The 27,729-nt window shown below is 38.4% G+C and overlaps 3 protein-coding genes across 11 annotated transcripts in view; 1 reads left to right on the forward strand and 2 right to left on the reverse strand.

Annotated features, from left to right (window-relative positions):
• pdk4 (pyruvate dehydrogenase kinase 4) overlaps positions 1-10,339 on the forward strand; it is a 14,451-nt gene extending 4,112 nt beyond the window's left edge. Inside the window, exons 4-11 of one of the 2 annotated variants that reach the window (XM_015376514.1) lie at positions 797-981; positions 3,590-3,679; positions 3,959-4,036; positions 6,177-6,253; positions 6,334-6,432; positions 6,516-6,629; positions 6,926-7,039; positions 9,085-10,339. In XM_015376514.1, the coding sequence (XP_015232000.1) occupies positions 797-981; positions 3,590-3,679; positions 3,959-4,036; positions 6,177-6,253; positions 6,334-6,432; positions 6,516-6,629; positions 6,926-7,039; positions 9,085-9,228 (901 nt within the window). In that variant the 3' untranslated portion in view covers positions 9,229-10,339. Of the gene's footprint in view, positions 1-796; positions 1,007-3,589; positions 3,680-3,958; positions 4,037-6,176; positions 6,254-6,333; positions 6,433-6,515; positions 6,630-6,925; positions 7,040-9,084 lie in introns of those variants that run through there. The other variant, XM_015376515.1, reaches the window with a different exon arrangement.
• A 6,809-nt stretch (positions 10,340-17,148) lies between these two features.
• Positions 17,149-19,961, reverse strand: asb4 (ankyrin repeat and SOCS box containing 4). The gene is made up of 6 exons (XM_015376474.1): positions 19,626-19,961; positions 19,115-19,414; positions 18,793-19,035; positions 18,454-18,701; positions 18,089-18,202; positions 17,149-17,940 (listed from the first exon to the last, which is right to left on the reverse strand). The coding sequence occupies exons 1-6, from the start codon at positions 19,933-19,935 to the stop codon at positions 17,752-17,754; spliced, it is 1,404 nt and encodes a 467-aa protein (XP_015231960.1). The 5' UTR covers positions 19,936-19,961; the 3' UTR covers positions 17,149-17,751.
• A 1,739-nt stretch (positions 19,962-21,700) lies between these two features.
• The window catches only part of ppp1r9a (protein phosphatase 1 regulatory subunit 9A), a 66,131-nt gene continuing 60,102 nt past the window's right edge, over positions 21,701-27,729 (reverse strand). For 4 of the 8 annotated variants that reach the window (XM_015376483.1, XM_015376484.1, XM_015376482.1 and 1 more), the window contains 4 exons: positions 27,381-27,503; positions 27,055-27,078; positions 26,595-26,777; positions 21,701-25,606 (listed from right to left, as the gene is read on the reverse strand). In XM_015376483.1, the coding sequence (XP_015231969.1) occupies positions 25,424-25,606; positions 26,595-26,777; positions 27,055-27,078; positions 27,381-27,503 (513 nt within the window). In that variant the 3' untranslated portion in view covers positions 21,701-25,423. Of the gene's footprint in view, positions 25,607-26,594; positions 26,778-27,054; positions 27,079-27,380; positions 27,683-27,729 lie in introns of those variants that run through there. The other 4 variants (XM_015376489.1, XM_015376485.1, XM_015376487.1 and 1 more) reach the window with 2 other exon arrangements.

The following is a 27,729-nucleotide window of genomic DNA, read 5'->3' on the forward strand; positions in this document are numbered from 1 at the left end:
CATTTCACCGACAGGCTGTTTGTTCACACTCCCCCACCAGCTTTCTGTCGCACTTACTACGTCACAGTCAGTAGCGCTCATTGGTCAGAGCGTTGGCCAATAGACAAAGACATGGTTTGAAAAACAACTGGTTGTTCTCATCAACAATCTTCCGATGTCTCATTCATCGGGGCCAGACTAAATTACACATTTAATCTCACATTTAGTCTGGTTTATCAGGCTAGCAACACTTTTCCCAGCAAACCAAGCATATTAATGGGGAAAAGTGGAGAAACAGAAAATTTGATTTATTGATTTTATTGATTAATCGTCCAGACCGTAGCGTAAACATCATGACAATAGCAATAAAAAAAGAGAAAAACATTAGAGAGGCAGTGAGAAAACGCCTCTTCCCTAAACTGAAGAAATATCTGTTACTTAGTCCCTGTTACCTTTCTTATGTAAATATTTATCTTATGTCATTTATTTCAGTTATTTATTAAACATTGATCTGATAGAGATTAGGAATCCTGGAATATAAGTTTGGCCAAATTGAATTATATTAAATGTTGTGATGAAAATACTCATGAAGTCTGGTAAATAGATGGACGCTGATGTATAATCAGCTTAGGCTTATATAGTGGGTTTAATAATCAGTGCTGGGTTTAAAATAAAAAATTCTAATTAACTACAATGTCAAAAATCTCTGGGTAGGTTTGGTTTTGTAATATTAATGAAAATAATTTTATTTCTGATGCGTTGCAGCTTGTGCAGCATCTAGTCTCACTCATTCACACGGCTCTGCTGTTATCCGCAGCTTCACAAAGACTCTGGTAAACATCCGGAACCGGCACAACAACGTGGTGCCCACCATGGCTCAGGGCGTGTTGGAGTTCAAGGAGGCGTTTGGTGTGGACCCTGTCACCAACCAGAACGTCCAATACTTCCTGGACCGCTTCTACATGAGCCGCATCTCCACACGCATGCTCATGAACCAGCACAGTCAGTATAGCACTCTGTAATAACTGTGAGTTAATCAACACAGATCCTAACTCTCAACAACTCATGTGGGTCATGGGTCCAAGTAAAGTCAATTCTATTTCAGGTTGAGGAAAAGCTATTTATTTATTCTATACATTTCTAGGAGTTAATTTCCTGCCTTAAAGTTGAAACTCAGCCTCACTTGATAGATTTCAAACCAAGTTACATTTAATCTGAAAATAAATATGGCTGGAATATGCAAGTGGCTGGAATTTCACCACCTTTTCTACATGCAGTACAGCACCCTGCAAAAGTAGTCATAACCCAGGACCGTTGGCATATTTCCCAACATTACAAATTTTATATGAGAGACTGACAGAAATCGGCGCATGGTTGGAAAATAAACATTTGAATCAGCCCATAAGTCACTACCTTGTAGACTACATTGTTCTCAGCTGGATTTTTTAGGAGTGTAGCTGGGAGACACTTTTTATTGTTTGTTTTGCTTTTTTAAAGCTTGTTCCCTGCTGTCGGGGATGTATCTTGTTATTTCGGGGTGCCCCTTTTTAATTTCTGATACAATATCGATATTGCAGCTTTAAGTAATCACATATGGTTATTACTCAATACGAGAATCATACATACTTTTATTACTTATCTTATAGTGTGAAGTCTTAGAAAAGTCTTAATCAGGGGATTTTTTTTTTTCAAACAGAGAACAATACTAAATGAGATCAGGTTTAAGAACGACTGACCCATTTCTTAATTACCAAAGACTTAGTTCAACTTAAACCAAGAGTGGATAGAAGCAGCATTTTTCTATGAGTTTTCTAATATTGGAGATTTTTGAGGCAGGCTGATTCATTCCAGTAATAATTCCCTAGCTGATATAGGACTGATTTCAGATATCAGTATTGGATCAGGAAATCCCTAGTGTTCACTTGCATTGGTGAGTGGATGACAGTCTTAATGGTGCGGCGTTTGGGTTTTCATTGCGCTTCCCTTATGTTTATTATCAAATAAGGAGATAAATATGTTTAAAACACAGGCCGTTTCTCAATTCCCAAGAACGTAAGTGCGTTTTTGCCAAGTATGTTCTTGACAAGAACAGAGGAAAGTGTGGACTCAGGGAGAACAAGAGCACACAGAATAAATATGGGTCAATTGGAACAGAAGCGTACTCTGACATCACCACATTCAAAGCTAGTCAGGAGCTGCATTTCACCTCCTGTTATTAATAGTCTCTAGTTAATAATAAATATGACTTTTTTCATTTAGTGGGAGAATAGGGATTAACACAATCAGATAAACACAAATCAAATGAACATTTTGCCAGATAAAACAAAAAGAATCGCCATCAGAGCCTGTGGTACTACTTGCAGATGAGCTAACATTAGCCCTGGCTGCGGTTCGCCTCGGAGGTCCGCTCGTTGCAACGGTCCTTTCAACATTTCAACTTTCACAGTTTCATTATGGTCCTTAAAAATCAGTCTATCTGCATTATTCTTTGTAGTTCTAAAAGTTTCTGACTAACAAGTGTCTGTGATGAAATGCGCCAAGGAGGAAGCCCAGATGTCAGTAAAGAGTACCTTACGCACACACAAAATGTGCGTATTGGCATAATTTTCTGCATAATGCTGTATTTTTTATCAGAACATCTAACTATACTGAAATATAAGAACTCTGGACTATTTTAGCTCCAGTGCAGCTGCGGGATTAGATCTGCGCAAATACAGCCACAGCTCCTAGCATTAGGGTTCTTACTTCAGTACTGAGAGCATCTGTGCACCTGGAAGAAACCCACCTTTACTTCACCCCCCCAATCACTGGATTTTGAGGGAGACTCGGAAGAAGCCTTATCAGTTCAAGCCACTTGCTTTAAAACACTAGTCCTTTGACTAGGGATTTTCTTCCAGAGAATTTATTCGCTTTGGATAAAAGCATCTACTATATTCATAAAAATAAACAAATAAACATCTAATTCCAAAAGCTTGTACTGCTGAGGCAGCGCAGTAAGTGAGGCGAACAACTGAATACGTATTTATACCTGAATGCTTAAATGTGTACCGGCACATACCTTTTTAACCAACAGCAAAGCTCTAATACAACCACCATTGATCAATCATTTGTGCAGCATTGAGTTATAATTGAAACTAATATTGCAGAATTATAATAATCTTGCACGGAAATGTAAAAGAAATGCACCTTATAGGGCAAATCTGTACAGTTTAGATGCAAAAATTGGAATTTTTGATGAGTTACTCATTATGTACCATGAAATCAGGCTCCCTAAACCTGTGATATAAAGCTTCAGAAAATAAGGATTTAAAAAAGAAACTTAGTTGTTTGTATGCAGGTGAGCAGATTTTCAATTAAAAATGTTATCACATGTTTTCCTCATGTCAGTAAGCGTTACTCAAAAAGTTGGTGTTATGTCTACATGCTGAATAACATTAAATCCCAATAACTGCTCATCAAACATTTTTGCAAAGTGCTGTACAGTATGTCAGCAGTTTACTTCATTTCCCTGACATGTACCTCAGATAGTTTCGTTTGAATCACACAGTCAGGAGCACGTGCACAGCACAGTTTTCAGTCCTATATCATGTTTGTTTTGTGTTTCCCATAGCATTAATCTTTGATGGCAGCGTAAATCCAGCCCATCCCAAACATATTGGCAGCATTGACCCCAGCTGTGACGTGGTGGAGGTCGTAAAAGGTAATAAGTCATCTTGACCTACTGTCTCTTCACACAGTCTGATATCCAGTTTCCTCTTTTAAACTATTCCTCATTGTTTGACCTCATTACATAAAACTCTGTGAGAGTACTTTAAGGAGGAAGTGTGTTATTCTAATATTTACATGTGCTGGGAACTGCTCGGAGATCTGATCATCAAAAACAAGATCTGATAATCACAAATTAGCCCAAGTTTCATGTTCTTTGTTGTAAAAATTCTGATAAAGAAGTAACAAGCTTTTGTGTTGTGAAACTTTGCAGATGCGTTTGAGACCTCAAAAATGCTGTGTGAGCAGTATTACCTCACCTCTCCTGATATGGAGATCAAGGAAGTCAACTGTAAGTCAAAGGCAACACATATCTTCTGTTTTAAGTTTGTAGCTTAGCTCTAGTCAGATCTCTGCTTCAGATTTCTCTCTCAAGGTGATAGTTTTTCTACTCTTCGTTGATTTTTTCCACCCAGTCCGTCCTCCTCTTTTACAATGGAACTAAGGGTTCAGGATGTCTGTTTCCTGTCTTCTGACTCTGACTAAAAACATCTTGTCAGCATAAAAAATAACTTAGTTTGAGCTGCACAGATTACTCTTGAAGAATTCAGATTTTTTTTGTTATGGTTACATTATAAGACCCTACTACCAAAATAGTCTATTCAAGCATTTTAAATATGTGGCTGCTTTAAACATGTTTTAGGAAGATGTGACAGGGTTGCTTTACATTTTATTCAAGTCAATTTTCACTAAAACTCTTATTTCATTTTAAGAGCATCAAGTCGATCAAGTCTTGTAAGAGAAAACTACACTTCTGAGCTAGCGCTGGTTTTAGGTTTTATTAAGTTAAACCTTTAAGTAATGCATACCTGTATCGCCTTGTGCTGGTATAAATAAAAAATCTCCAATCAAGTAACTTGCATAACATTATAACAGGTCATTTGAATTTCAACTTCTTGTGGTGTGCTGCGTTCACACCAAACACATTTTAAAGGCGTCCAATGTCTCATCTCGTTGAAGTCAGGCGCACGTGGAGAGCATTTTGATACATATTAAGCAAAGTGTCCTGTGATGGGCTGGCGACCTGTCCAGAGTGGACCCCACCTCTCGCCTGTAGACAGCTGGAGATGAGCACCAGCACCCCTCGTGACCCCAGCAGGGATAAAGCGTGACGGAAAATAGACGTATGGATGAGCAAAGTGTGTGCAGACAAATCCGACATGCTTTGCAGGCCTCTTGTGTACAATGGCAGATGCAATGAAGTAATTTTTCTGTGCTAGATTTGCAGTGATGAGTGGGGAAAAAGTCAATTTGATGTTTTTAAGCAAGAAAGTCCATTTCAAAATGTCGCCCATATAGTCAGTTCATCAGAATTATGAACCTAACTATAAATATTCTGTAGCTTTTCCAGGAGGAGAGCTGTCACTAGGAATTAGGGCTGGGAAATGAATTACATTTGCAATATAATCACAACTTAAGAAAACACAATTTTCAAATCGCAGAGCCACTCAGTTTTGGTTACGTTACATTAAATAAGACTAAGACTATTTTTTTCTCACTCCAGACCTTTAGGCAATGGTAATATATTTAAAGTTGGTTTGCTGCCACAAAAAAAAGGAAAGAAACTTCCAGCTAGAACATAGATCAGTGCATGCAAGTAGAAGTAAGCACTTTTCCAAGTAAAGGTTATAATAAAGCCCTGCAACAGTTAACTCTGGACAAGCAAACTTTCAAGGTCATGAAAAAACTGAAATCTTGGAGTTAAACATACGTGTAGTTATTGCAAAGGAAACAGAAAATACAATCGCAATTTAGGTTTTTGGCAAAGTGGTTCAGCCCTACTGGGAATCCAGCGATATCACCCTCAAACTGGCCAGTCATTGGGATTTTAGCGAATCTAAGTGAATATAAGCTTTTTTTAGGTATATGCTAAAAACTACAACTACAAGAGTAATAAATTGATCACATTTCACCAACAAGTTATTTATAAACTGTTTCTCCACATTCCAGTATGATAGAGTGATCAGAACACACACTTTGTACAGGAAGAAATACATTCTGTTGGCTTTTTATCTAAATATAGTGTGTGGGCCTACCCTTTTGTAGATATATTTGTTTTTATTTTTAATGGTTTAATGCTGGCAGCTTGAATCCTCAAAACTCTGCACCCCAAGCTCGAAACTCTTTGAATTGCTGTGCGGCGCTTCTCAGACTTTGCATTTACACCTGCTGATCCTAACACTGTAAAAGTGTTTATTCTGAATTCAGCTTTAGATCAAATTTTCAAAGAAAATGTAAATTCTCCTTAAAAAGAAAAATCAAAATGAGATGTATTTCTGTTGAATTAGATTTTATGGTTGGATTAAATTAATCTTTGTACAAATCAAATCTGACTGAGTTCTAGTGGAGTGATTTGGACCAATATATAAAACAATGCATGAATATTGACCTGTTCTTATTGTAATAACTGTATGCTCTAAATTGGTCCACAGCTAAAAGCCCCGGCCAGCCCATCCACATCGTCTATGTTCCATCACACCTCTACCACATGCTGTTTGAGCTCTTCAAGGTACAGCACCCGGCACATTGGTTTTAAGCCAAGACTGGTTTTTGTTTGTTTTGTTTTTTATATCATTTTTCCTCTTTCAGAATGCCATGAGAGCCACTGTAGAGACCCATGAGACAAGCCCGACGTTGCCCCCAATTAAAGTCCGCGTCTCACTGGGCATTGAGGATCTCACCATCAAGGTAGCAGACTCAGTTTAACCGACGTGGTTCTGCTATTAAACTAAATATGGTTCCTAAAGTACCTTATTATCTTTATGCATCAGATGTCAGACAAAGGTGGCGGGGTTCCCTTGAGGAAGATCGAACGTCTCTTTAGCTACATGTACACCACGGCTCCCAGCCCCGTCCATGTAGACATGTCTAGAAACGCTCCTCTGGTGAGATTAACCATGCCGCTCTTTCTTTTTAAACTCAAATTAAAGGTTAATCTTTCATCTCTCAGTAAAGTTCTTTTTTTTTTTTTTATCTACTGTCGTGGTTTTAGCTCAGAATGAAAGACAGAGCTCTATAAGCTGAGCACAGCCTTACATAATTAAACATGGTGATTGCAGAGTGTAGGAATGCTGTCAGCAGCTTGTTGTTGGTTTAAACTGTAATCAGATGAAGCTTAATCTCTACAGGCCACATCATCAAGACTCTCCTCCTTTTTTTTCTCACTGCCTCCTGCTTTTAGGCTGGCTTTGGCTATGGACTGCCCATTTCTCGGCTTTACGCTAAGTATTTCCAGGGGGATCTGCAGCTGTACTCTATGGAGGGCTACGGCACATCAGCTGTCATATATTTGAAGGTGAGGCTTTGTCTGCATTGATTTTTGTTTTTCTTTTCACCACAGATCTGAAGTGTTTTATTTGGATTTTATCTGATAAACTAACACAAAGCAGCATGAAGTGAAAGAAAATTGGTTATTTTAAATGAAATTTAAAAAATTTAAATACAATTTGTATTTCACCCCTGCATTCTCAATAGCTCTTAAATAAAATCCACTGCTGCAAAAAATATTTTGCAATCGATGCTCTGTATAAATACAGCTGTTGTCTTGATGATCACTGAGGATCGGGGAAAAATGGAGACAGCTGAAGGTTTAGAGCTATTGTGAAATCATGGTTGGGTTATAAAACACTATATGAAGCTTTTTTAGAACTTTAAGGTCACTGTTCTGTCCAACATTGTAGAATGAGATGAATATAGCAAAGAGCTTTTATTATGCTGTACAAATGGTCATGAGATCGGATCTAACTGTGAGGGAGCTGCAAAGATTTCCAGCTCAGGTGGGAGAATCATGTAACAGTTAACATGACGTCAGCTGCAAGATGATCACCCTGTTCATGATGAGGTGTAACCCAGGAAGAACTAACCTGCTGTAACACAAGATGGCTGTAATGATGGAGATAAAGAAGCTAGTGACCTTTTCTGAGGTATTAGAGTCATTAATTATCTGATGCTCAGAATGATGTAATAAAATGTCAGCCCTTTAAGTCAGGGATGTTTTCAAGGACTTAATAAATGCTTTGAGTAAAATCTATGTGGTGTTATCTAATCAGAGCAAAGAAAGACCGAAATTTACATTTATCTTTTGTATAAAAGATAAATGTAAATTAATCTTTTATACAAAAGATAAATTTACATTTATCTTTTATACAAAACAAACTCCAGCTAGCTTAAAGTATTAACCATGTGGGCACCACTAACTAATATATTAGCTTTGCTACCGCTAAACAGCAAAAACAAGTTGGTGGATGCTAACGCTAACAGCTAAGGCAGCTGTCATCAAAAGAAAATGATATTGAAAGCATACGACTGCTTCCAGGCATAAATTAAAGCATTCTGAGCACACAGCTGCAATAAAAGAACGATGGACAAACAGGCTCCTCATGAAGTGTTGCAACCAAAAGACCAACACAATAAAATCGATTTTTCCTGTCATGCTTCAGCAACCTCAACAAAAAACATTAGTTAACTGTTAAGCTAATGACATAATTAGAAGAAAAAATAGAGTTTGCCAGCAGTTAGCTTCATACAGACGAACACATGGTTCTGTAGATTGTGTTGTTTTTAGCTTCTCCTTATTTGTCTTTGACACTTTTAACGATTTATTTAAAGTGTTGGGAATTGGGAAAAATAACTATTCCACCCCCTAAAACTTGTCTGCTCCTGACTAAGAAAGTTTAACCTTAAACAATTTTTGTTTGTTTTGTAAGAAATATGTTTGACAGAAATGTATGCAGTTCCTGCAGGTAAATTATGTTTCTCTTCAGTAAAAAAACAAACAGCAACCAATGATTAGTCAGGTGGTAACTAGCATCCCGGATTGTATGGCCGCTAATGTCATGTCAATTAGTCGTTCACTTCACATATCTGGCATTTATGGAGGTGGATCAGGGAGAAAGTACTGAATGCAGCTACTAGAGGACATGTTGAGGGCAGAATTACACTGAACACACCATCATGACCCATCCTGCCATGGGAATTGTTTTCTTCAAGAGAAATGAAAAAGCTCTTTTTAAAAGCAACTTTTACTGTTATTTGGTTGTTTCATAGTTAAAGAGAAATAACGCCCCTTTTTCTTACATTTTTTGATTGTTTTAAAAAATATATAATACAAGAAATCTCTTGCCTTCCACTTCTTTGGTCCATCAGAGACATAAAACTCCAATAGAAAACATTATGGGTTGTGTTGTTACTCATCAGAAGTTACTAATTTCACTGTAAAAAGATGTTTTGTAATAAACAGATATAACATATAGGAAGGATCAAGCATATAACTGTGATTTTAGAGAGAACATCAAATGAGATCCAGAGAATAATTCTTTCCTTTCTGTGATCTGAAACCAGGCCCTGTCCTCAGAGTCAGTGGAGAGACTTCCTGTTTTCAACAAGTCGGCCCTCAGGCACTACCAGTCCACCATAGAGGCAGACGACTGGTGCATGCCCAGCAAGGAGCCCAAGAAACTGGGCAAGTATGAGAGGACCCAGTGAGAGCAGACCGAGGAGAAAACGGAAGAGACTCTGAAACTGTTTGAATCAAAGTGTTAAAAAGAAATTGGAGGTTCTCTGAGAGGAGAAGTGATCAGAATGTAGCTGAGCTGGAATCTTTCTGTAAAAAGAACAGACCTTCTCTCAGATAAGAGCGTTTGTGAAAAAGAAATGATAAAAAGCAGAAAACATTTCAGACCAGCTTCTAAAAAAAACTCACAAGTCACATAAAGGTTTGTTAGTGCTGCTAATGGAAAACAAAAAGCTGAGCATTAGTTTTATTTCCTCTCAGTCATCACAAGCATTGAGAATCCTCATCTTTACAAAGTAACACTAAAAGTTTCCCCATTGGGACTTTAACTGTCACCTGGTTCCTCTTTCCCAGACCACCTGCCCCACTAATCATCCAGACATTTTTACTTCAGTGTTATCTTTAAACAGATCTCTGCGTGCAGAGCGAACGTCACTCCTTCACCATTTCTCTCATATTTATAATTAAGATGCAGGCGTGAAAACAGTGTTTCTCAGACTGAAGACTGACAAATCTGCTACTAAATGCAAGGAAAGGTGATGGTGTCCATGGCTTGGACAGGCCAGCTGAAACCAGCCAGCTTGGGATCACTCAGGTTAAACGTCGAGCGCGGTAACACAAAGGGAGCAAAGTCTTTTTATCACCCTCATTGCTTAACTCACTCAACCTCTGCTACTCCAAAATCACCTGCAATGACAAATGAGAAATATTTTACTTCATTTTTAGTGATTTACAAAAGTAAGAAAAAGAAACGAAATCATATATTTCTTATCTGGGAAAGGTTGATTTTAGTGATTTTTATTTGAAATATGTTCTTATTGTAGGATGGAACGTGTTCAGGCTGAATTTTTGAATTTGAATGTATTTTTATTTTTTTTTAAGATTTCCTAGAAATCTGCCAAAAAATTGTAGATTCCCACATTTTGCTGCTCTATGTCCTCAGTGTTTTGTAATGATTCGTGTGTTCTGTCATTCAGTTTTCCAGGAATACAGAAGACAGGTCAGTTAAACCTTATGTAAATGTTCAGTTCTTTTGCTTTTTATGCCAGCCACAAATAATAAAAAAAAAAAAAAAAGGTTAAAGTAAACCTGACAGCATCAGTTCACGTGGAACAAATAGAATCTGAACATATGATAATAGTGATAACGGTCTGTGGTTAAAGAGTGTTGGTGCTTCTTTGGCTTTCGGCAGTCATTTCATGGTGCTTTATCTCCCAGTATTTTCCATTCTAAAGCAGGATTAAGAAAACATTTCAGTAAGAAAACCAATTAAAACATCTGAAATAAACATATTTTCTCCTTCTCTGGGTTTCAGTACTCTTTGAATGGATCCATGCTTTCTCTGACTATGATGTGAAAGACAGACATGCCGTAGTGCATCGTGTAGTGGAAGAAAACTTGCAAATCGTTTTTAGAATATTTTTCTTCATAACGTATCCTAAAGATATGGTGGAGGATCATCAAAATAAGTGGTCCTCCTACTTGTCAATCATTCTGGTAATATATTTACTTAAGGCTGTCCTTTCTAGTATTTTAGATCATTTAACTGCTTTCCTTGTTTGCTGTACATTTAGTTGTCCTACTTCTCTTTACCTGCTTAAAAATAAACCCTTCCTGCAGCATGATGCTGCCACCACCATGTTTCTCAGTTGTGTTGCTGGTTGCATGGTAATGAACAGTGTTAGAGTCCTTTTTTTAAGCTAAGCTGACCAGGGGACGTTCTCCTTTATGTTTTGTTGGTCCCCTGTGGGTTTGTGGATTGCAGTACTAACAGTTTTCCTTACCCTATATTTTCCTTTATGAGCTGTGAATCTATGCAGGTCTTCCAAAGTTACCACTGGCCTCTTTGCTGCTTCTCTGATTAATGCTGTCATTGTTTGGCCTGTCAGTTTCGGATGGCAGCAGCGTCTTCGTATATTTAAAGTGCCGTGAGTTCTCCAGTTTTAATAATAAAATTCTTTAAACATGTCCACAGACGTATCTCTGGCCTGTCTGCTGTGTTCCTGGCTCGTCATGATATCATGTGTTCTGTAACGAGCCTCAGAGACCTTCAGAGAACAAATATATACCCCGAGATCAAAGTATGCACAGACAGATAGCGGGTTGTAGTGCATTTGAAACATGGTTTTCACATTTTAATTGATAAAGAAAAGTTAAAAACCTCTGTCCCATTTTCCTTCTACCCATAATCAAGCACTGCTCAGTGTTCCTCTTCATGTACAACCCCTGTTAAATGCATTGACGTTTAATCGCTGAGACAGAACAAACTGGAATTTGTAAGCGGCATTAGAAGTTTGGTCTTATTTTTAATCATTTGTGAAGTGGGATGCTTATTTAAATGACTTATTTTAAACGTTCGAAGGCTTGAGTTGATATGTTAAATGATTCATTACAGAAAGCTGCCCCTCTGCCCTGTGATGTAACACGCTGCAGGCCATCTCCTTGTTATCTTCAACTGACAGCTTCAGTCAAACACAGACTTCGTTGTGGTCGACACGTAGCAGCTAATAGGAGGGAAGCTGTATTGATTTAACAGAGAAGGCTTTACTCTTAGGGATAACAGATAACTAGTTACCATCACTTTAACAGCTTTATTTTTCCATCCTATCCTGACTTTGTTTAAAGCTTCTATTATTTTTATTTTTTTTATTGTTTAACGTTCAGTTTTTACTAAGATGACTTAAAGGCCAAGTGTTACCTCTAAGCTGAGTGTGGGCTCCTTCGCTAAACGGACCAGTGATTGCTTGGATTAGAAAACATCTCGCACCACTTTCTGTTTTGTTTGGTTTCATATTTACAGCTTTTAAAAATGTTATTAAAACTTTAACCTTGCCACCAGCTGACATCATGTAAACGTGATCTCCTGTAGTGTTTGCATGATCCTGAAAATTCTGGTTTCACTCGCTAAAACTTTCAAGCAATAAAAGTGTTTCTGGTGTGTTAACATGTCTGTGTGCCTCTGCTTTCTGTAATGACTCTGCTAAACTGTTGTCTCCCTCCTCCTCCTCCTCCTCCTCCTCGCTCTTGTTTTTGGAAACTTCGGTCGCTTTGTCAGTGGGTACAGCAGACACAGTCCAGTGGCTTTTCGTGGCCGTCTGCCAGCAGGAGTTTGGAACAGTCTGTTCTGCTTTGTTGAACAGCTTCATTAGCGTGCCTGATGATTCCTTCACTGAGATCTAGTTAAATTGTTCCTGTTCTGTTTTTAACTTTTCCATGACGCATCCTGTAGGTAAATGCATTGCTACCACTGGATTCTTAAAAGACATTGTGATTAAAGAGCATTAAATAAGAAAATTCTCATCAGTCACTTTAGTGGAGATCCTGCAAAAATCGAGCTTCTCAGATCTTTGCAAACATCAGTTTTACTTCAGTTTTGGGCTTTTAGCTGATCTTTTTCCATAAAACAAAAAAGAAAAAAAACTTTATTGAGCTTTAAAAGAAGAGTTAGATGCACATGTTTCAGCTCTTTTTGTTTTTTGATTTTTTTTTTTTTACATACAAATAAAGCGTTTGGTCCCAAAAGACTTTATTGTGATTTGAATGCAGCACCTGTCCGCTTTAAAATCATCAGTGTCGAGAGCACCTCATTCAATGCAGGTTTTAAGAGGTTTTATTTCCACTGTCAAAACAGTGTCAGCCGGAGGAAACCCGCAGCAAGCTGACAGTAGTGTTGCTAAGCAACAGACAGTATGATTTCAGTACTACATTCCCTGCTAGCAAAGTCTGAAAGAATCGCAAAATCCCCTCAAATATTGGGTCTCTGTCTGGCTGTTTGGTCTGGACCTGGGTAGGCCTAATAGTTTTCACTCCAGCATATAAGGTCTGAAACAGGGCTCTACAACCTTTAAAACCCAAACACCCATTTTGCCCCGAGTACATCTAGAAAAGTAATTTAAAGCCGCAAATTTTGATAAAACACAACTTATAATTTTGGTTTTGATAAATACCTATGATAGGGAACTGGTTGCCATTTGATTTGAATTTTTAGGTTTTGAAATAATAGAAAAACATTAAATGCTTCATAAAGAAAAATCATGAATTTCTTTTTGTAGGTTTTTATACCTCATTTCTTGTACACACAACAAGAAAAATGGATCTAGAAACATATCACTGGTTCTTTTAAATAATATAAAAAATGTAAGTCAAAAATCTTTTGAATCGTCAGCTGAAGCGCCCAAGACTTTTATTTGTTATACCGGTTTAAACACCTTTAGTTGGTTCATTATCATTTTGGCCTCTATTGAAAGTCATTACAGAGGCTCCAAAGACCCACTTGTGGCTACAAAGCTGCAGGTTGCAGACTCCTGCTCTAAACCAAGGGGGAGATTTGCTCTGCATCGCCTTAGCATAAGTAATTCCGTCTTCCCAGTTTCACAGTAAATTCAACACTTTATTAACCTCAAAGGCAGGGCTATGATGTAGGCATGTACTAAGCAGTGTCATTTTAACCACAGTAAAAGTTTAGCTGCAGTAGTTGCATTTTTTTTGTCCATAAAGGACAAAATGCTTTTAAGCCACATGATGCAGAAACACAAACGCAATTACAACAAAACTGGAAGAACCACTTTGACATAATTTATAGTTTATCTGCAAAAAAGAGTACATTTTTTAGCTGCTCTCAAAATATATACTCAAGCCTTGAATAATGTTTGGTTAAATGGTTAAATCAGTGCCATGTTTATGATCAAAACCTGAAACATTGTTTATTGATTAATGAATGCATGAAACACCAATTTTCCTAGCAGCAAAACAATCCCACACCATGATATCCCCACCACCATGCTTTACAGTTGGTGTTCATATGTAGGAAAGCCTTAGCTGAACTCACCAAAACACTTTTCTCCATCTTTCTCTTGCTGACCATGCTTGTCCATGAGGAAGGCTTAACATTTCAGATGTTTTTGACCAGCATTTCTTTTTGGTCTCCACTCCATCTGTAACACTCATTCATTTTGGACAGTGATGCTGGTGGTCAAGCACAACTCAGATGCGGATTTACCGGAGCCTTGGTGGTTCCAGTTTTACTTTTATCTCAGAATGACACAGTTTAGGCATTAAAAACAACATTAGGAAAGTCAACAGTTTCCACTTAGAACCTCAGTATCCTAACTTTCCTATTACAGCTGCTTCAGTCTATTTCCCCCTTATCGTTTTCTAGAAGGTGTGTCTGCATGCTGCTGGCTGTCATTGGTTTATTTTAAGTCTGACACTTTAGTCATCCAAACAATGTTCTCTGGTCTGGAGCGTGTTGAAAGCTTCAACAGACTTTGGATCTCTTCTTTTGTTCCAAGTTAGCAGAGTGCTAAAGTTTTCTTTTGCAAAACAACTGTATGTTTACACCGTAAGCCTTTAAACCTGTTACTCTCATTCACAAACTGTAAGAGAAACTGTAAGCCATATGAGTTCATGAGTTTTTGGATATTTACACTGTAGTGTTTGTTTAATAGGCTGAGACATGTTTGCCCTCAGGTTGCTCTGATAGCAGGACCAAAAAGAGCTGTGCTTTCAAATCTGCTAAGTCAGAGCTTATTTCAGGCAGCGTGCCCTGACTCTGTGATGCACAAACACACAACAGGGTTGGTCAGGTAAGGATTTAAAATAGAAGTCAAAGACACTCCTATCACTGGGCATGACCTATGGACGGGTAGAAGGTCCAATAAACTATAAACATTACTGGAGATAAACAACTCCTGTAAAATTAGAGATAGCCCATTGACACATAGAACTACACACATGTTCATGTATGATTCAGCTTGTTTTGGAAAAAAACATGTAAGAAACATGAAAATAGTTAGATATCTACTTTTTTATAACCTAATTGAATACAACTGATCATTTAACAGGATGAAACGAGTTTGAACCAGAGTACCCCTCCCTCTCTGCTCTGTTTCTTCAGAGCATGTTAGAACAAACCGTTACTAAAGAAGCTGTAAATGTAATATCTGCAATTATTTTTTTCTAGGTCAATATAAGCTAAACGTATGTGAGAGTTTAAAAGAAGTGGGGGAAAAAACAACTTGTTTACATTAACTATGCTGTATGATGTTGTAGGAACTCAGTCCTATCCTGGTTACTTGCCTTGTTATAAAGTGAGGAAAATTAATATTTGAACACCCTGTTATTTTACAACTTCTCCCCTTTAGAAATCATGGAGGGGCCTGACATTGTCATCATAGGTGTATGTCCACTGTGAGAGACATAATCTAAAAACAAAAATCCAGAAATATCAATAAATATGATTTTTTTCCCCTATTTATTTGTATGATACAGCTGCAAATAAGTATTTGAACACCTGTCTATCAGCTAGAATTCTGACCCTCAAAGACCTGTTAGTCTGTCTTCAAAATGCCCACCTCCACTCTATTTATTAAACCTAAATTAGATGCACCTGTTTGAGGTCAATGGCTGCAAAAAGACACCTGGCCACCCCATACAATCAGTAAGAATCCAACTACTAAAATGGCCAAGACCAAAGAGCTGTCAAAAGACACTAGAGACAAAATTGTACACCTCCACAAGGCTGGATAGGGCTACGGGAAAATTGCCAAGCAGCTTGGTGAAAAACGGTCCACTGTTAGAGCAATCATTGGAAAATGGAAGAAGCTGAACATGTCTGTCAATCTCTCTTGAACTGGGGCTCCATGCAAGATCTCACCTCGTGGTGAGATCCTTTGAAAGGTGAGAAATCAGCCCAGAACTGTACGGGAGGAGCTGGTCAATGAACAAAAAAAATATGGGACCACTTTTTCCAAGGTTACCGCTCGTAATACACTAAGAAGGAATGGTTTGAAGTTATGGGTGGCCTGGTAGGTTCCCCTGCATAAACCAGCACATGTCAAGGCTTGTCTTAAGTTTGGATGATTCAGAGGAGTCCTGGGAGAAAATCATGTGGTCAGATGAGACCGAAATATTACTTTTTGGTCATAATTCCACTAACCAAGTTTAGGGTAAGAATGATGTGTACCATCCCAAGAACACTATCCCTACTGTGAAGCATGGGGTGGTAGCATCATGCTTTGGGGGTGTTTTTCTGCACATGGCACAGGGCGACTGCACAGTATTATGGAGAGGATGACTGGGGCCTTGTATGCAAGATTTTGGGGAACAACCGCCTTCCCTCAGTTAGAGCATTGAAGATGGGTGGAGGCTGGGTCTTCCAACATGCCAACAAGTGACTCTGTAAGACGCATATCAAGGTTCTGGAGTGGCCTAGCCAATTTCTAGACCTAAACCCAGTAGAGAATCTTTGGAGGGAGCTCAAACTCTCTGTTTCTTAGTGACAGCCAAGAAGCAGGACTGATCAGAAGATCAGAGTGGGCCAAAATCCATCCTGCAGTGTGTGCAAACCTGGTGAAAAACTACAGGAAATGTTTTATCTTTGTTATTGCAAGCAAAGTCTACTGAACCAAATATTAACATTGATTTTCTCAGGTGTTCAAATACTTATTTGCAGCTTTATCATACAAATAAATGGATGGATGGATGGATGGATGGATGGATATTGTAATTCCTGAATTTTTCTTTTTAGATTATGTCTCTTACAGTGGACATGGAGTTACGATGACAATTTTAGACGACTCCATAATTTCTAAGTTGAAGAACTTGTAAAATAGCAGGGTGTTGAAATACATATTTTGTACTTATACTGTACATATACTGAGTTTGACTTTCATACAAGCCTAACAGTCTTTAGATAATTAGGTATCTTGTGAGGTAACATTGGTTTCATGAGATTTTATTGAGAGGTATATTGGGGGAAGGCTATATATACATATGCCACAAACCATCCAACATATCTGGTTGTTCCAAATGCCATCAAAAACTTACAATAACAGTGAGTTGTTGTTTTTTTGGTTGTTTTTTTTACTGGGAGGATTTTTGCCCCTTTTTTCTTTTATCTGAGCAACAACAAGATTTATTTTATAACCTGTTCCAAGCTGATATCAAAGACTTTGTTCCTGTTTTTCTGGACAAGATGTGTCAAGTAAGGAGATTATTTAACCCAACACAGTCAAAGTTGACTCAAAATTTCTAGGAGGTGATTATACAGTGCCAGGTTAATTTGCTAAGGTTCTTGTATTTGTTCTTTAGTCTTTGTCTTGTCTTTGTCTGATATTACAGTAAGCTTAAACTGAAACTAAAAGTTCTGTTTCAAACATGTCTTTCATTGTGAGTTTTAACTGATTACCTTTAGTTGTGAGGGAGCTCTAGAAGTCATGCTTGGGAACATGAACACATGTTATTGAAAGGCAAAAAAAAAAAAAAAAAGCACTAATTGTGAAGTGATCGGTCGTGAGTGCTGTAAGCCAAAATAGGAATACCATGAGTCTGAGAGTTAGCATTGAGGTAGGCTGGTTGCTAGGTAGCTCTGCATCTTCTTCAGCACGCTCCACCACTTTTAGCCTGAACTTCCCTTTGGTCAAGAACACAGTAAAATAACCAAAAGACAATACAGAAAAGGCTAGAACAGGGTTGATGTTAAAAACGTCTCTCCGTCAGTACAGTATCCCCTCAGGGTCTAATAATAAATATTTTTTCATAGCCGAAGGTAGGGGCAGTTGATCAACTCCTCTTTGACAAAACCCTTGCAGACTGGCTCTGATGGCACATCTGGTGAGGTGGAGCAGGCGGCGTGGCGTGTTGGCACAAACCGCAAACAGGGAGTCATAGAAGTCTTTATGTCGCTGCAAAAACAAAGAAACCACAAATGATTTGGGGAGGGAAAAAATAAGGCGTTTATTTCGTAGGGGTGCAAGGGTTTAACTTCAGTATCTAATGGGGTTCCGTGCAAAGCAGAATAGTAACCAAAGAGGAGAACTTTGCAGATATTACCTCATAGCAGTCGTCAGGAATGGCTGCTCTCCATTTTTTTGTAGGCTTTAAATGTTCATAGGAGTTCACCAGAATTTCTACAACTCCTGGGTAGTCATGACAGACTTGCAACACCTGCCAAAAACATTACACATCATCTAATGCACTGAAAGCTTCCCTACACCTTTTCACTTTGTGGCGTAATACAACTGAGCATTTCAACGTGTTTTATTTGTGAAAAGTTTAAGAAACCATGCATTCCTCCCCCTTTCACTTCAGTGCTTTGGGTTGATACAAAATCCCAATGAAAAAACAAAAGGAGTATAAATATTGTTCTAAGGACGTGTGGATTTTACACCTGGCCCTTCAGATGCCCATTCCGGTACCTTATGGAACTGTGGAGGGTAGATCCGAGCTGTGTTATAGTTCAGCAGCAGCTGATAGCAGACCTCAGGAATGGCCATGGGCCGGACTCCTGTTACTTTCAGGACGTACTGTATGGCAGCGCAGCCGTTGATATCCATGGCTCGCGCGTCCGCTCCGGCTTCCAGCAGCATTCGCATCAGGATGTGATCACAGTTCCAGGCGGCCTTGTGAAGAGCTGTTTTCTTATCGTCTTCCCTCAGGTTGGGATCTGCAACATCCGAATGATTTCTTTTTTATTTTTATAAAAAGCAACATTTCTAACACATTAAATCCTCTGAAGTGGATCCAGAAGGCCTCACCTGCTTGGTGGTCCAGCAGAAGGCGACAGACAAGGTGGTGATCTTGGCTGTAGGCTTGCTCCTTGGAGTCAAAAGCCCAAAAGACCGCAGTCATTAAAGGGGTCTCTTTGAGAGCGTTGAGGGCGTTTACAGATGCCCCATGGGTCAAAAACAACGCCACCAGTTCTGGAACCCCAAATCTGGCAGCTGTATGCAAAGGTGTTTCTTCCTCATTGCTGTGGCTGGCTGCGTTGACCTTTGCACCTTAGTAACCATTAATTATCATAAATTAACATTTATATTTACTTCCATACAGGTTTATAATCATGCATCCCCGTTCTACCTTTGAGAATGAGCTGCTTGGCGCACTCCACAGACTCCCTGGCAGTGCAGTAGTGCAGAGGCGTATGTCCACTCAGTGACCTGCTGTTGACCTTTGCTCCATTCGCCAGGAGCAGGGCTACAAAATCACTGTTGGAGACCTCGCAGGCCACATGCAGGGGCGTCTTCCCGTTAGGCATCCGGTTAATGGCTGCGCCCTTCTGGAGGAGCACCAGTGCTGTTTCCAGAGCGTTGTACATAACACAAATATGAACGCCCATGGCCCAGGATTTCTCCAGCTTGTATTCTGGCAACCAATATCCTGGAAGAATCAGACATGTTTGGAGATAATAGTATAGCTTCCATTTTAGTTCATGGTTTCCTTCCGTTTTGAGATGTGAGAAGAAAACACATTTTTAGTCGCTTGTTGTTGTTTACAACAAACAAACCAGAAGTTTATGGGAGTTTAGCACCACCTAGTGGTTCTACACCTGTCTTATGTAGGGAAATGAAAAAGGTTTTGTTTTACCTACCCTGTTTATATGAAGCTAAGACCATATTTGGATCATCCACCTCGAACACGGTGTCAATATCAAGTTTGCTAGTGTGCAGAATTTGTATGACCTCCTCAGCATTGTTTTCCTGCAGGGCCTTTAGGAACTTCTCCTTTAGATGTTTGACTTCCAGTTGCCTGGGGCTCAGCTCCTCCATGAAATCCTGTAGAAGGGTGCCTTGTGTTCCCAAATCAGTAGGATCAGGGTCTACTATTGCCCACAAAGCACGTACAAGGTTGCAGATGATCACACAAACAGCAGCAATGAAGGAATCAACTATTTCCACCATTAGAACCAGACCATGGGAGCTGTTTAGGGAAGGAGGACGGAAATGAAGTCGAAGAAGACGGGAAGCAGACGTCAGGGGGAAAAAATAATCATGGATTCCTGAAGCAAGTATAAATAGAAAGGTAAGAGGTGGGTGCTGGCTCACTGTAGAACAGCTGTTCAGCTGTCTGTCATTCAGAGGAAAGTCACATAACCATCTGTCTGAGGATGACAGGAACACTGGGACTTTGTGTCCAAGAAACCAACATTTCTTGATTGGAGGTTCTCAACACTGATTTGACCAGACAACTTTCAGGGGAATTCTGAATTGTTAAAATACTGAACAGATAGACAATCAATAAAAAAAATAAAAAAAAAAAACAGCTCAGAACTTAAGGGATTTAATAATATTGTTTCTGCACACTTATGTCATTTGACAAGGGAGGAGCAGGGTGTTATTAGCCAAAAGTTGCAATCCATCTAGGTAAAGATTTTAGTATTCTTTTATTCTTTTTAAACAATCAAAACATTTTTAAGAGCATTCATTATTTAAAAAATAACCTAATGACCTAGAATGAAGGATAAATAAAAGTCACATGTACCTAAACATTTAATGTAAAACAAAAGTAGCCAATTAGTAAAAAAAAAAAAAAAAAAACTGATAAACTGAACCATCAGATTCCAACAGTTTTTAATTGGTTACCAAAAAAGAAACTGATTTCACATAGTCAGTCTTTACAATTGAAAAGACAGAATAACATATTTTTCTTATCCACCAGAGGGGGCTAGTGCATATCTCCAGCAATCAATGAGCAAAACTTCCCTTAGCAAAAAGTAGTATACTTGAAGTATACTAAATTGTGACATTTTTAAGTTTACTAAAGTATATTTAAAGTATACTTTAGTAAACACCTTTTATAATTCTCAGTGTAAGTCAAGTACACTTGACTATACTAGTGTTAAGTATATGAAATATAGTTAAGAATAAGTAAACTCTTAAGTGCACTGCCTGATTTTAAGTATGAAATTAGTGAACTTTTAGTATACTTGAATAAACTACTTTTTGCTAAGGGTTGGGCAAAGGCAGAGAATTGAAAAGTAAATAATTGAAAAGTAATAATTTGAAAAGTAATAAATGTAGTGGAAAATCCCATCAAGACTACGTAGAGGAGTTGTAATGTTGTGGGCCTTTTTATTCTGCAATGTTTTCAACTAAGAATGCCATCTCAGCCCCAAATCCTGAAGGTGTGTTTGGAACAAAAGAACCCAGAAATCTCATGCCATTGTGTGCGCTTATCTTACAAAAAGTATGCTACTAAGACTTTTAACAAATCCTTTTTGTTATGATTATGCAGGAGTGCAAACAGCTGTGGAGAGCCCTGCTGTTTTTCTAAACATTTATTTTCTTAAGTCGAAGGTGCCAACAATACCAGTTTGGTACGCATTTTAAGAAATGTAACAGAGGCTTGTCACACCAAGGTGTGTGGTATATGGTTTAAAACTGAGAAAAGGTGGAAGAAAAAAAAAGAGAATTTGAACCAACAAGGAATTCTGAATTAGATTTAAAAAAATCCAGTAAGGTTTTAAGCACTTAATTGACTCAACTTGTTGATGCTAAAATACAATTTTATGTCTATTAAATGTGTGTTTGGTATTTTAATTAACAAAATGTATTTTAAACCATTTAACATTTCTATGACATAAAAAAAACTCAGAAAATAAATCAACAGGAGTGCATGTTACTGTAAAATAGAATAGGAACGATGAAATAACTGAGGCAAAGCATGGACAATGACAGCACATTTTATTTAGCGTGACAGATCGCTGCCCTTTCAAACTGCAGAATGCAAAAAAAAAAGAAAAAAAAAAGCAAGGCAAAGAGGGAGGGGGGCAGCTTTATAAGGGTAAAAGCATGACTTACTTTTTATGGCAAACGTCTTTCACTCTTTAATGCACATAAAAGACAAACGTCTCCAAGTTTGACTCAAACCTTTGTTATATCTTCACCTGCCAGAAGCACCAGTTTCTCATCCTTACATGGGATAAGTCAGCCCAGGCAAGCTCGGACAAAACAAAAACACATAGAAAAGATTCACAGCGGAGTCACATTGGTAGCTCGGGTCTTCTAAAGCCTCAGGCAAGTTGCGCAAACACACTGACACAATATAAAACAAGGCTTCTGCAGGGTTCTGACACCATATTGCTTTTAGTGTTTAACTGTACATACAAAAAAAGGAGTCAAAAGAGTCCAGCTTGCTGGATATTCACAGAGGGTTAGAAAATATTTCATAAGAATAAACCTTTTGCAGTAGCACTGAAGTACTGTGGTTGCAAGAGAGGAAAACCACAAGCACAACAGGAAATGACTGCTTTTTCCTTCTCTCTTTGGATGAACTTTTATATTTTTCCTTCTGACTCAGTTTGAATGGGAGGGTTTAATCATGGTTAGGAAAAAGGGTTTAATCCTAAAATTCTTGATTAATCAATGTTTACTATTTATAAAACTCTTTTCATAAGTTAAAAAAGAACATATAGATACTTAGTAAAATATATTAGATAAATAATAGTGATTGGTGAGGCCTGTTCCTAATTTGTAAGCAGCAAGTTAACAAGTCTCCTTGGACAAAATGGTAATTGTGGTGCACATCGCATCAAATGTTATCCTGGTGATGGGGAGCAGACTTTCAGAGTCTTGAATAACATTAGTACAAATAACTTCAAAATGCATAAGGTCATAACAGTAGCAATTACTGTGTTGGATAAGAAATTGATGGTGGAGATGCACCAAGCGAATGGATAGTGAACAGAATCAAACGTTTTTCTGTTTAAGTTTACAACCGATGTTGGAAATAGAAATAAAAAAAATAATCATGAGAATCTGAGAATGCACCAGTGTAAGACCTATCAGGATCGTCTAACAGCAACACTCTTCAGTGTGGATGCAGAGTGAAGATCACCGTTAGGAAATGGCAAGAATGTAAATTTATAATTTAGGGGATTGTTTAAAGGCCAACTTTATGAAGGTTTGTGTAAATTATACCCCCAAAAAAACTATTTGATATTTTTAAAAATGGGTAAGTTAAACAAAACTTTAGCTACCAGTTTTTATATTTAGTTCAGTCACAACACTACAGAATTTTAACACCTGAATAACTAATAGTTTCAAAAACAGTATGTAGTATGTTTCATAACATATATTATTGATGGATTTTAGCCAACCACTGAACTTTGGGAATATATAAAACCAGGCTCACACTGAACACGGCGCAGCTGCTGAGCTGTGCTGCAGAGAGTCACTGCAACCAGGTGCTTCCTCCTGCATCTCCAGCTGCAACAACAGCACTAGAGAGATAAAGAGTTCAAATGGGTTCAAGCTCTATCCTGGAGTCGGTCAAAACTTTTTGGTGCATGTAAATGGACTGTTCTCCCTGCTGCCCTCTGGGAAGAGTTTTCACAGCATTCCCTACAGGCCCAGCTGATTCTGTAACAGCTTTTCCCCCCGCTGCCATCAGACTCTTGAACCTCTAATCAAGACTCTGTATCAAACATATTTGCACTACGAATGTGGCGGACTTTTTCATAATCTCTTTAAATAAAACACAGCTTAATGTTCTACTGCATTTTGCAGCATAATCATTTATTTTGCGCTGCACTGAACCTTTCCATATTAATGCCTTTTGCACTATGACTTTAAATTGGTTTCCTTTTCTCCTACACGGTCTACTTTCTGCTCACTGCTGTGCTTTATCAATGGTAAAGTTCATATCATGTTGTTAGCGGTTCATTCACTGTTCAAAAGCTGTATGCATCAAAAATTTCGTTTTGAATGAACTCTGTGATACAAAATGATAATAAAGTTTGTCTAAGTGTAATTATCCCTCTCATCGTCCAATATCCACTCTCTCTATTTTGCCTATTTGTTTTTCGGCAGTCAGATTATTGTAGGTCGGTGGTGCTATTCCTGTTTGGCAAAAACCTCCTTCTTGCGTAAAGACTTTGTTGATCAACATCACCTCGGTTACAGCACCCGCACTTCACCATGGCTGAGTGTACGTATTGCTTGTAATGATTTTGGTTCCATTTTGGTTGATTTGGTTCCTTGCTGCACCGCGTTCAGTGTGAGCCCCGCGTAAAGCTTCACCTTTTTTTTTCATTTTTTTCTTATAATTTTGAGCCATCGATCTATATATTTAATGGAATACTCTGGTTTTGGAAAAGCATTTGTGTTTTTTTTGTAGATCATAAAAATAAAACACCAAAAGAAGATTGTGATTTTGGTAAAGCTGCTCTTTCTTTGCCATTTTGTCCCTGTTTTTTTAAATATTAATATAACCTTGTGTAATGCTCCCAGCAGCTAAGCTTTAAAAATAAAAAAAAAAGTGCTATGTTGTATGTGTGGTATGCTCATGGTTTAAAAAAAAAATATCAGCATCATTCGATCAGAAATCCAAAATAAAAGTTAGATTGGTACATCTCTCCATGATGTGGACTTCCAGTGCAACATTACTGTGTCAGGCATGGTTTTTACACATAAGTCATTAAAAATAACAACAATAAAGAATTTAAGAGAATTAGCTTAGCAGTTGTTTCAACACGCACACAGAAGCAAGTAGAGCTCAGGAAGTATTCAACTACTCTAGCATGACCAAAGGCAGCAGCAGGATTGAACTCTTTTACAGACTTACAAAAGAGGTCAGAAGCAGGCTATTGGAGGAGTCGGAGGACTGTTATGCATATGAGCAGGAAGTTTCAATAAATGAGCTTCTTGAGGATTTGATTAGGTTACAAATTCACTGCTTACACAGTACCTGAAGATCAATTACAAACCCAGTCCAGTCAATACAGTACGGCTTTTTTCAGTCGTACCCTGATAGCTGCTTTTTCAACATATAATGTTAACATTTACAGTGTTTGTAATTCCAGTGTTCTCCAACAGAGCATCTCCCTCCCATGTTCTGCTTCCTTGGATGGAGAACATAAGCAGCATGGAGACACCTTGTGTTGAGAGATGGCAGACCTGATCTGCTTCACAAAAGCAGTATATACTGCTCATTTAGATTTACATAAGTCTATTAAAATGGCACATTAGACATATTATTATCTGTATCTATCGCTGTACATGGACATGGGTTTTATCTGTGACAGTATGGGAGGAGGGCGTGATTAAAATGTCACAAACGTTACTCTGGATATGAATAAATAAACCCAATTTACAGCTATAAACAGCAAAATAAATAGAACTCAGTAACTTCTGGAAAAGTGTAAAATCACAGGATGGGAAAAAAAGGGAGAAAACAAAGGGCAGGATCCCAAAAACCAACCAAAAGCTTGTTCTGGTTTTGGTTTACAGGGTGAATAGGTCCCCTTCCGTCAGCTGTGGAGCTCCAATGTTGAGAACTACAGAGCAGGCGTCCCTCTGGGTTTCGGGAACCTGCTGACTTTTTGTGCCACTAGATGCTACTCTATGTGGCGCTAGAGTACAACAACAGGAGGTAAGGTCTTTTTTTTTTTCACTCAATGTTGCTTTCTTTGCATGCACCCTTCTGCTGCTGCTCCAGTTCTCGCTTGCGTATTTTCTGCCGTTGTTTCTCAACTTTCTCCTGGTTGCGCCTGGCCTTCTCCATTAGAACTTTAAGGTCTTTGATCTTTTTCTTGATTAGGGTACGGTCCTGGGAAGAAGTGACACCCAGGGTCTGAAAAACAATACAGAAAATAGAAATCTTTAATTTCTTTTAATCTTAGATTATAAGTCCTTTAAGCACAGCTTGATTTAGGAGGAACGAACTGCTACTATTAAGATTTGTGTTTGTGACAAAAAGACATCCTTTTTATATGTATTTGGAGGTTTCCATACTCTCAACATGAGCATTAATATATCAGCTGCTAGTAATTATTTTTTAGAGCACAGAGGTTGCCAGGATTTGTTCGTCAACAAAGCGTAGTCATAATTCCGTCTGGACATTTGATTTACTGATTCAATAGAGCTCATTTAAACTGGTAGGCGCAGGAGAAAATGGAGGATGCAGGAGCACCAGCGTCACTATCTGCAGAAAAAACTGTTACTAAAACTGTGCCAAAGAAGAAAGAAGCATAAATAGATTGTCAGCAACTCTTTTAAACAACCAAAATGGCCAAATAAAAGAAATAAATGAGTCCAGTGAGGCCTTTCATCATGGAGCACAGTAATATTTGTCAAGCATGGTAGTGGCAGTATCATGCTGTGAGGCTATTTTCCTGTCAGTGATACTGGTGTATTGTATTCAATTTGAGCTCAAATTACCACTATGAAAACAAGTTACAGGAGACGACTGCTCCAGCAGGATAAGGACTTCAAAAAACATTAAAAAAATATTTTTTTTTGGTGTGACTGTGTGTTCCTCCAAAATGTGTGGTCAAATATCTATGAAGAATTATGCCAGAAGTTTGTGGATCGCTATAAATGTCTTTGGTCAATGTGCTCCTTTGCTAAAGGACATGCTTTTTCCATTTATTTCTGACTGTAGATGACATGTTGACATTGTGTGGAGGAGATATTTGTAATAAATGCAACAAACCCCATTTTTCCAGGTCAAAGAGCAAAACTGAAATAAACAATCCTACCAATAGCGAGTATTGAAACTTACCAGACCTAGTAGACCCTTTCTATCTCAATTTTCATTTAAATAATAAACACAAAGTCACCTTGAGTTCAGCACTCTCCAACTGCAGCAGCTGCTCCCCGTCTATGTTTTTGGCAGTGAATTCTGGGATGTGGTGTTCTAAATTGAGGCCTGTGAGCCAGCTGGCCACCTGCTGTGAGGTCCACTCTGTGATGCTGCGGTTCTGCCACTGATGCTGCTTGAAGGACTGCGCTTCTTCTAGGATCTGGTAGAAGAATATAAGTACATTCAATGCAAAACTGAGCAGAAAGGAACAATGTTAAACATTAAAAGTGAATCAGCTGAGGAATTGGAGCCCTGTTGGATATTTATAGTCCAACATTACAAAATCATGCAATTCAGAAATGTTTCTAATGCTTTACAGTTTATGAAAATATGTCAGGCATACGTGCATAAATGAACAGTTCAAGCACAGCAGGGACACAAAAACACAAGAGACGGAGAAACACATTTGCTCTGGAGGCTGACAGCCTCAGTCTCACCTCATCATCTATCATATCCAGACTCTGAACATTGCAGCATGAAAAAAAAGAGAAGGACTTGGTTTGTTAACAGAGCAGAAATAAAGTGACTTCGGCTACAAAAGCCAAGAAAATGTTAAGATATTTAATCCAATTTGAGGTAACGACTATTATATGAAAAAAAAATTTCTTATATCAACAAGAAAATAATTATCAACATGAAATAATTTACTCTGATTATCTCGAGCTTAATGATTCAAATAAATCACATTACCAATCTAATAATCATGCTCATGGCTGTGCCTCCTCCAAAGAGGAAAGGAATATTTCATAAGTGTATTTTGTACCTCGTCTGAGGACAGCACTGGGGTGTGTGAGCGCCCCGACATCTTGGCGGCGCCGAGCAGACCACTGATCTCCACTGAGCTGCTGCTGCTGCTGGCGCTCACGTCGTCGCGCAGAGCTGGAGCCTGAAGAGTCAGAATTGCATTTAGTGAGGCTTGCAACAGGAGCCAGCTGGCGTTGAGACCGAATGTAGCCGCTTAGCTGGAGTGCTTTAGCCTTACTGACGTTTCTGTGCAGCACTATTGATTTAAAGATGTAGAATTAGTGAGTGGATAGCTGGATCAAGGGTGACTCACTGGGTATGCTTCTTGAGCAAAGAGAAGAGTGAATAAATCAGAACAAGGGAGGCAT

The sequence above is a fragment of the Cyprinodon variegatus genome, unplaced genomic scaffold (assembly GCF_000732505.1).
Source record: "Cyprinodon variegatus isolate N-32 unplaced genomic scaffold, C_variegatus-1.0 Scaffold135, whole genome shotgun sequence".
In the NCBI taxonomy this organism is placed as follows: Eukaryota; Metazoa; Chordata; class Actinopteri; order Cyprinodontiformes; family Cyprinodontidae; genus Cyprinodon; species Cyprinodon variegatus.